We start from the raw sequence: 10,271 nt of genomic DNA, 5'->3' as shown, positions 1-10,271 counted from the left end.
GCCCCTCTTCTTACTTGGACCCCTGTAATTGCTTGTCTCCCTGCTTCTCTGCTTGCTCCCTTCCAACGTGTAGCCAGTACGAGCTGATCAAAATTCTAATCTGATTGTGCCACTCCTTGCTTAAAGCCTTTTAATAACTTGTTCTCAGGGTGAACAAGATCAAATCCTTACCTGACCCACAAGTAGGGTTGCCAAAGAAAATACAGAATGCCCAGTCCAATTTGAATTTCAGTTAACATAATTCTTTAGTACAGTGGTTCTCAACCTTCCTAATGCCGAGACCCTTTAATACAGTTCCTCATTGCTGTGGTGACCCCCAACCATAAAATTATTTTTGTTGCTACTTCATAACTGTAATTTTGCTAGTTATGAATCGTAATGTAAATATCTGTGTTTTCCGATGGTCTTAGGCGACCCCTGTGAAAAGGTCGTTTGACCCCCAAAGGGGTCGCGACCCACAGGTTGAGAACCACTGCTTTAGTACAAGTATATCCCATGCAATTATTCATTGCTTATCTGGAATTAAATTCAACCTGGCATCCTGTATTTTTATTTGCTAAATCTGGCAGCCCTACCCACAAGGGCTTTGCAAAATGTTGGCCTTTCTAGTTAAACTTTTGTGTGTATATTTCAGATCTGTCTCAAAAACCATTCATCAGGTTGGGGAAGGTGTCTTATACTAAAAAGTTTTTTTTTTTTTCATTTAGATATAAATTAGACCAAGCATATCAGAAAAAAGAGAATTTTTTGACATTTTTATAGTCTGACAATGACAGGATATATTGCTCAAAAGAATCTCATATAGCCTGGCCAGTGTGGTTCATTGGTTGAATGTCAACCTATGAACCAGGAGATCACAGTTCGATTCCAGGTCAGGGTACATGCCTGGCTGCAATCCCCAGTAGGGGTTGTGCAGGAGGCAGCTGATCAGTGACTCTCATCATTGATATTTCTATGTCTCCCTCCTCCTCCCCTCCCCCTCTCCCTTCCTCTCTGAAATCAGTAAAAATATATATTTAAAAAAAGAACCTAATATAACACACTATTGATCCACCAGATATTCTGAGTTAACTTTTTTTTTTTAACCATCCAAGCTTTATAGGAGAAAAACATAATTATTTGACAACTTGCATGTATGAAAATGAAGTAAGTTTTGCAGGTCTGACTTTATCTGTCCAGCTATTTTCTTGAAACATTGTTCTTTCTACTTGGGATGTTATTAATATTCGTTGGAATCCTAGGAAGGGTCCAAAAATTTGCATTTCTTATATTTGTTTCCTTTGGCAAATTTGTTTCTAGAAAGGACATTTTAACCGACTTCCCAACTGTTTTTAGTGACCTCCTGTGGTCAGAAGGAAGAGACTCACTCAAAATAGACTCAAAATAAAAGGAGCCTCATGTCTAGGGAGGGAATGGCCATCCTGCCTCATGGAGCTTCGGTTTCTGAGTGTCTGTAACCTCTCTTTCTCTCATGGCTCCTCAGCCTCAGCTTTCATCACTAAGTGGCAATCCTATTTTTATATGCTTGTCACTGAGATAGAATATATGCCACCTGTTTGTTTAAAGAATCATTTACTGATTTTTAGAGAGGAAGGGAGAGAGAGAAACATCGATGTGACCGTGCAACACCAACTGCCTCCCTCCCCCGCCACCAGGGGATTGAGCCTGCAACCCCGGCAAGTGCCCTTGACTGGGAACGGAACCAGCAACCTCCAGGTGCAGGGGATGAAGCCCAACCAACGGAGCCACACCGGCCAAGGCTACCTGCTACCTGTTATTGCTGGTGTGGTTACACTTGAAGAAATGAAGGCTCAGAAGGATGAAGTGATTTGCCCAACACACAGCATTATAGTTTTCTCACGTAACACAGGAGAGCAACTGTGTTTATTGGGCTTATCAGATATACCCTCCCCCATAAAATAAGCCTTTAAAATATCTGATGCATGCTGTAACATGAATGTTGAAAACATTATGCTAAGTGATATAGGCCAGACACAAAAAGACAAATATTGTATGATTCCAGAAAAGGAATATACAGTGTCCAGAATAGGCAAATTCGTAGAGACAGAAAGCAGAATAGAGGCTATCAGGGTTTTAGGGGAGGAAGGATACAGTTACTGTTTAATGGGTACAGTTTGTTTGGAAGGATGAAAAAGTTCTGGAAATGGGGAGTGGTGATGATTGGACAACATTGTGTATATTCAATGCTACTGAATTGTATACTCAAAGCTTATTCAGATTTCACCAGTTTTACATGCTCTGTGGTTGTGATGTTGTTGTATGCTAGTTGTACAACTGTTATCACTCGGGGAGGCTGGGTGAAGGGTGACGGAACATCCATGTACATGTCTTTGTAACTTTCTGTGAATCCGTAATTATGTCAAAATAAAAAGTTAACATGGACACACAATACCAAAAACAAATAAGCAGACGGCAGTCAGATTCCAAACTAACTTGAGGGCAAATTTAATACCATGTCCTGGTTTGCTAGGGCCACTTATTCTTGAGAATTCTCTGTTCCTCTGGTTGCTCTCACATGGCTCATGGTCAAAGAGAGGATGACGCACAGGCTGCTAACCTTCCTTTTTTGGACAGCATATGCAATCTATCATCACATTCTTTCCAAGAAGGGAAATGAAAGACGTAGGAAAGACTCAGCTCTGTCCTTACCAAGATCCTGTTACAATCAGGAGTCACTGATTCTAAAATAACAGTGAGCTCAAGTTTTTACCTTGATTATCTCTTGGTTAAACCAAAATGAAACAAAATAAAACTTGTCAGTTACAGGTGGTTTTCAGGAAATCCTCAAGTAAAGATGCATCATTCAATGTTTGTTATCACTGAGAGTATGAAAACAAAATGACTTCAAATTGATGTTTGTTTATTCAATGAAATGCAGTTCCTTATGCTTTTGTTTCTGTAATTAGCCAATGAACAGTTCTGCAGCTTAGCAAACTAGAGAAGGCACTGAACGTCTAAATAAATCAGAAGTCCAGTTTCTTCCCCTGTATATGAGCTAGTGACCTCAATGCTGGGACCAGAACAAGAGCATTAAGGCAAAGTACAAAGCTGTTTCTAGTTTCCCCAGGAGTAGGAGAAGTAGTTAAATGTTTGGACTTGAATGGGATATCCTACTAGATTGCATGCTATAGAAAAGGAAGAATTTACGGGAGTATGGCATATTAGAGGGCTAATAATTGGCAGAGAAAGTCAATCTAATAAACTTGAAAGCAGGTTTTGCCTGGATCAACCACATGAAGTTAAACACACACACACACACACACACACACACACAATTATACATATACACGAGGAGAGAATCTGGTGTTCCATTCGGGTGGTGTACCTACAGATTCCTTCAGGATGATTTTTCTTAGTTACCACTCAGACTGTGGTCTCACCTTTGATAAGGGGAACCAAGCCCGTTAGATGAGTCTATGTGCGTGTCCCACTGGGTTACAGACTCTCCTTGGGTATTTTTTGGCTGGATAGTTAGGGCTGGCACATAGGCTTTCCCTGAAGGCACCATATGGCTTATTAGCAGGCCAGGCTTCCTTGCACACAAATCCCCCAGACCTGGGTCTAAGTACCGGCCATTGGCTTGTTCCTTCTTCCTTGATCACTTCTTTCCCATCAACCCACAAACTCACAATTGCCAACAATCCCTTGAGACCAGTGGAGAGAGGAAGCCACACTTGGAAAGAAGATTGCTTTGTACTTTATTTACAACAGAAGGTAAGAAAAAGTAAGTTATTAACAATAATAAATAACTGGGGGAAAAACACAAAACAGCCATAAAATGACACAGAAGGATGGCATATGTGAGGGTCACCTTTTGTTTGCTTTGCTTGTAGACTGTAACACTGTGCACTCCAAACTTTGGTCCTTCAGCAGTGGCAGTGGTATATCGACCCATTTAACAAATCAAGATCCCAGCTTGAAATGTAAACACTAAAAAATGACACTTGAAGCGACACAGAAGTGGCGTAGGCATAACATCAACTCAAAGAACCTCTTCTTGGTGATACATAGGAACTGAAGGGGGACTCGCAATTCCATAGACATGCTTTCCCTTTTAGGCCACAACATCCTAAAGCATTTAGCTTAACAACAAAATTACCATGGATCACATCTGAAAAGTTCTCCCCATATTCACATCCTCTTATTGCACTAACTTCTAAAAAGCTTAAACACTTGCATTTCAAATGCAAACAGATCGTTCCGAAGGTAGAGCACACAAGAACCCGGTGTTGCCTCCGCGTGCCAAGGCTGTGCGATCGCGTGACATTTCAGTCTCAGCAAGAACGAGCTGTTTGACCAGTTACAGCCACACAACAGATTTTTTTTTATTTTTAAATTTCAAGAATTAGGGCTCAGATGGCAGACTGTCACCTGGCCTACTGAGTCAGATGATCAGAAAGGGACTAAAACTATTTAGACAATTCCTGTCTATTGGATTATCTGATTACACATTATATCTGAACTATACTCTGGCCCTTCTGAAAAGTAAAATTCCTACTGACCTAAACCAGACAGTGACCTTGCTGTCTCTGAGCCCTGAAGAGCTACCAAGGAAAGTAGAATTTAAAAATGTACATAAATACATTAGCCTTGAAATTTTCACAGGAAAATGATTTCTGGAGAAGTGTCAGGATCTATTCTCTAGGCCAGTATTACAGAGCCTTGAGAGAAAACGCTGTAATTACTTTTGGGGTCTTGGGTTTTTGTGCCTGCATTGTACAACCACGACTGCGCTTAGAGATTTATTCTCACAACCCAAAACATGGCTAATACAAACCTCTAAATACATTAAAACCATTCCTCCCACACAGATGCAAAACCGTAACAGAAGCGTTTATAAATTAGTTCACTAGCGAACGCATATTGTGCCTGTTATAACGATGGTGAGTGAAAAATGTCATGGCCTCCTTTGCTTTGTTTTGTTATAGCCCAAAAGTAGAAACATGAAATGGTCTTCAGAGCTAACTTCTGACAAAGTTCACGCGGGATAAACACCAAGACCCTCTGATCCTGGGAAAGCAGTCAGAGCTACAAATGCTGTACCACACACAGCCCATGAAAAGCACAGGGGCGTCTGGCATTTGAAATGCACCCAAAGTAATGAAATGTACAGCCACTGCCATGGTTTTCACCAACATCGGATGAAGACGGTGTGCTGAGCATGTGCTATTCTGTGGATTAATTTGGCTATCAGAGACTTCAAACTGGTGGTGTTTGATTCACTATACTATATTTCTATATATGTACATACAGGTATAATACAATTTTGGTGAACAAAGTTGAAGGTTTCCACACCGCAGACAGAGGCACTGAGTTAAAGATTCTATTCCCCCACCCCCAAACATGCTTAAAGAATTCAAGTTTCTGCTTTTTTCCTTCTTCTAAGTTTCCATCATGCAGCCATTGCATTTCCATCCTTATAGGAATTATTAAGGTTCTATGTACACATTCATTGCAGGCTTGTATCCCACAACAAACAAAGGCATGTATAGAGAATGTAAAATGACACTTGGAAATCAAGGCAGATAAAATGGTGAAGTCACGTATGCTCATGATGATGTGATTAAATATTCAAAGCAGCTGAAGGAATATACTTACCTCCCCTCCCCTTTTCTTAAATGCACACAAACCACATGTAGACAGAAAACTGAATGTATTTTAAGTGCACACACTTTTGATGGCTAAAACTCACACTATCTTTAGCAGTTTGTAATTGATGTCCATGGTATTGTACTGGCTATGAGAAAGAAAAGTCACAGAAGGAAATGAGAAATTAGCTTTCTAAAGCGGATAGGATTGTTGACCTTGCTAGCGGAAGCTACTTTACAAACAGCAATGGTATGAATGGAAAAACTAGGCGTCAGATGTGTTAACAACCTGAACAAAATAGATCGGTTCCATTACAAAATAACCCCATCCCCACTTGTTACAAAGCTGATTTCAGCTCATAAATAAATGGTAAGCAAACACACACATGATCGCTGCCTTGTGAAAATAGAATTTTGCTTTCTGAAGCCAAACATAATCCTTAAGTACTACTGTGTGGAGAGGGAGCCGTCGAGAAGTCCAAGGGGTTCGGTAAAAGATTAAGTTTTCCCACAAGCAAAAAATCATGCTACCATACCATGCAAAGATGTCTTACTACAATGCTATATCGCTCTTAAGGAAGAGATGCATGTTGACCTAAGCTATTCGTAACTGGTTTCCATTGAGTTCTGGATTTAAAATATTTTTTTTTCGAGCTAAATATCAACCTGTAGATAAAGATATGATCTTGACAGTCTGACGTATGACTTACGCTTACTTGGTGCTGGGCTCAGGGGCCAGCGCCTGCACCTGTGAGTTTGTCAACTTGAAAGACACAATGCAGAGTGCTGAGCACTTAGAGAGAGAAGCAGGCAGGGGCCACTGGCTGAGGCCAGGAGAGAGAAGGAGGCTATGCTCCTTGGTCTGTGTGTTTCCTTTGGAATCTGTGTGGGAAGGTCCCTTTCCTGAGGTTGGAGGTACGGTGAGGAAGGCTAGCTGGGGGCTTGGAGTTGCCCAATTACTTTGCTCTCTTTCTCTCATGGAGGACAAAAGTGAATATAGATACTGCTTGCCCTTCCTTCTGCATTTAAAGGCAGTGAGGTGCGAAGGTGGCAGGTTTTTCCTCTTAAGATCAAAGGAGAGTTCTCTTTCTGCCACTTTGGTGAATGAGCTTGCCTCCCGTCAACCTTGAATCTAATCTTGCATTAGCAATACTTTCAGAAAAGAAAGCTAGACGGAAGGACATGTATCTCTCCTCCTTTTTGCTTTACAAATAGGAGTCAACAATTCTGCTCATTCTCTTCTCCCACTTGACAGTATTTACTGAACTTCTGGGACATCCCAATATTTGGATTTCAAGTAAGGAGCAAGAGAATGACAGTCTTTTCTAAGGTCCTGTGATGGGCCATCGGGTCCAGGAAGTCTGGATGTTATTAAAAGTAAAACCAGGAGGGAGATGAAAAACTATTCTCCTTTTTAGGGTTTCCCAAACCAGATATTCCAACAGAGTTAAAGTCCAGTTAGCTTACTCGACCCTTGAACTTTTTGAGTGGGCAAGTAGTCAATACATTCTACTTAATTAATTGCAAATTCTGAGAATCTTCATGGATGATAGAAGCTGACAAGTTAAGGTTTGTTGGTACCTGTAGAGAAAAAAAGATGTTTGCCTCATCTGGGCCTCTTGGCTCCTAACTCAACCCTTCAAAAATCTGTCAAGTTAAGGTCACATTCACCCATGTAATTCTTAAGATTTCTGAGGGCACATAGGGGAAAAGTTATTAAAAGACAGAAGCAAGTGGAATCTTTATTAAATTCTGTGAAAGGTATAAATAAGTCATCATTAATTGCACATGGGGCCTCTGTGGGTTGATAATTAAAATTTTCAAAAAATTTAAAGTGTTAATTAGGCCCCAAATCCTGAGTCAGACTAACCAAAATAGGAATTTTAGTAACTACTGGTATTCAAGTATTGGTGATGAGCAGTTCAAAATTTAACAATTAGGTATGTTACGCCTGAGAGTATTTTTGAGAATTTCAGGTTTGATCAGAGGAAACTGACTTCACTATTTTATCACACCTTGTACCACAGTGGTGCAAAGTTTTCATTTATTTACCCTTGAAGGCCATACCAACCGCATCAAATGCCCAATAACAAGGCTTCCTCCCAGGCTTCCAGCTGTGGCTACAGAAGATGCCTTCTGTCCTTTGCATGTCTTACATGTTGCATCTAATATGATGCTGTGTGGCATATTTAGGGACTCATATTATATGTGAAATTACTTAACCACATGCACACTCAGATAGAAGGAACATGTTTTGAGTGACAAAGCAGTCTTTTTCTATATTAGAAGATTCTTAAAAAATAAAACAAAACAAAAAAACCAGCCCTGCAAATGAAACTATAAAACCCCATGAAATATTCACACGAAGTTATTCTGACTTGGGCCGGCATGGCCTGTCTGAAGAGGGTACGCCAGGTAAATTCAGGGTGTTTTGTTTCTCGGGGTCTGGAAGCGTGAGAGTTTCTGGGGCAGACTTTTTCCGGGGCCGATCTTTGGGCACGGACAGAAACTCAGGTGCATCTGAGGACAGAGGTGTGGACGGCGCACTGGAAGGGGCACTGCGGACTGAAGAAGGCAGCAGGGGAATGCTCGAGATAGAAATCACAGGTGGGAAAACGCCAATTTTCTGGTTGGTGGCTTCCTGAGTGGCTCGTTCAAATTCTCGGACTTCATCCATTGTCATGTCTTCAAAGAAAAGAAAAAGATAGAAAAACGAGCAGTTATTTAGAAGACATGCAAATGGATTCATCTCTACGCCCGTTTTTAAAGGACCTATGGGACCCTATGAAAAAGGGGCCTCTTCGGATTATAAACCCAAATTATTACTAAAATGTTAAACCCTAAATTTTTCCTTTTTATGGAGGCAAACCTCTGAAATAATATTCCTTTATGAATACCCATCTCCAAGACTTCCCAAGCACTCTTCAGTGAGTGTTTTATGTATTCTGAATTAGAAAACATCAGGAGTGCCCAGCCGGTGTGGCTCAGTGGTTGAGCATTGAACTATGAAATAGGAGGTCACGGTTTGATTCCTGGTCAGGGCACGAGGCTGGGTTGTGGGCTCCGTCCCCAGTAGGGGGCATGCAGGAGGCAGCTGATCAATGATTCTCTCTCATCATTGGTGTTTCTATTCTCTCTCCCACTCCCTTCCTCTTTGAAATCAATATATATATATGTATACACACACACACACACACACACACACACACACACACACACACACATATAAAAGAAAACATCAGAACATTAGGAGTTCAGAATCAGACCAGAGCAGTGAGTATGTGTTGTGGTTATGACTATTATGAGACCTGGACATCTTTTCTATAAAGAGAAGGTAACTAAAACAATCAATGGCCCCAAAATGATACATACAGTGTGTGGCAAAGGTAGGTTTACAGTTGTGAGTATATGAAACAGTTTATTCTTGTATTATTATTTATTCATTTTTGTATTGTTTTCTGTATGAACAACTATAAACCTACATTTGATATATGTGATATATTATGTGACACATATACCCATCCTGATATATGTGTCACATAATAACATATGAGCAAATCAGAAATATTTTTCAAAAAACAAAATCCTTAAGCAGATTTCCTGGAAACAATTACTAAATTTTCTGAAAGGGAATGCTTTGTTTACAAAGGAAATAAAAAATTATGGTTGTGTTGATATAATATAAAACTCAGAAGAGTACAAGAAAAATCATACCCATGAACCTACCACTTAAAAAAACACCACTAAGACTATTAAGCTAAGGAAAGAGATTATGTCTTTTTAAAAAGAGGTACTGCAAAATAAAATTGAGGATCTCAGGAAAATGTCACTGAATCCGGGTCTGTTTCTGCTCTAATAAATGGATATCATCTCGGAGAAATCGGGCTTTCTGAAAAAGCAGCTGAACACAGTGTCCTACTCCATGCATCCAGCAGAGAGCAGAAATCACCCAGAAGAGACAGAATTTTTATTTTACAGTCCCTTCCGGAGTCTCTTAGAAGTTCCCTTCCTTGAAGGCACTGAAACTGCTCAATTGAAAAGGAGACAATTTCCTTATTGCTCTGGTCATGGATGTTAATTTTGCATAATTTCAATCTAATTTGTTTCTACTCAGGTTGATGATTTAAGTTTTATTGGGCACTCATGTAGTTTTTATTTGTGGTGGACAGCAGCCTCTTGATTTCAACTGTTTTTCATTATGATGGAGAAGAGAGACAATGGAAAAATAATCTCCAATTTGAAGGAATGCCACAGAATACAGGAAATGTCGCCAGCATTCAAAATAACCACTCTAACTTTGGAAGAGATACTAGTAGACATATCTCTTGCTGACGTCATGGGAACGCCTGTGAGTTGCAGCCAGAGAACCCATGCATGGGCTTTCACCTGGGGAGAACCATTCTAGGCACCACAGTCTCTACGTGGTAAACTGACCTAACACCAGTACTCGCAGTAAAACAGAAAGAAAACCAAGAAAGAGCCTAAGCTGAAAGCTGTAAGAACTCAGGAGACAAGCATTGTGCTTTGAATCTTTGGGACGTGTAGTGTCTCTCCCAGTCCTCTGGCTTCCTTTGTCTGGTCCTCCTGACAGTGAGCAGCTTTCAGAGAGCGGCTGAGGGAGAACTGGTGTCTAACATTCCTAAAAGAAAAGGTAATTGAAAG

General features: G+C 40.4%; 1 protein-coding gene across 2 annotated transcripts in view; it reads right to left on the bottom strand.

The window, feature by feature from the left end:
- Window positions 1-3,700: 3,700 nt before the first annotated feature.
- Window positions 3,701-10,271, bottom strand: part of PITPNC1 (phosphatidylinositol transfer protein cytoplasmic 1) — a 220,317-nt gene continuing 213,746 nt past the window's right edge. The window contains exon 8 of one of the 2 annotated variants that reach the window (XM_079797208.1): window positions 3,701-8,294. In XM_079797208.1, the coding sequence (XP_079653334.1) occupies window positions 7,978-8,294 (317 nt within the window). In that variant the 3' untranslated portion in view covers window positions 3,701-7,977. The remainder of the gene's footprint in view (window positions 8,295-10,271) is intronic. The other variant, XM_079797209.1, reaches the window with a different exon arrangement.

Source organism: Cnephaeus nilssonii (genome assembly GCF_951640355.1).
Source record: "Cnephaeus nilssonii genome assembly, chromosome: 19".
In the NCBI taxonomy this organism is placed as follows: domain Eukaryota; kingdom Metazoa; phylum Chordata; class Mammalia; order Chiroptera; family Vespertilionidae; genus Cnephaeus; species Cnephaeus nilssonii.
Note: the sequence above shows the minus strand (reverse complement) of the source record. Positions and strands in the feature narration are given on the sequence as shown.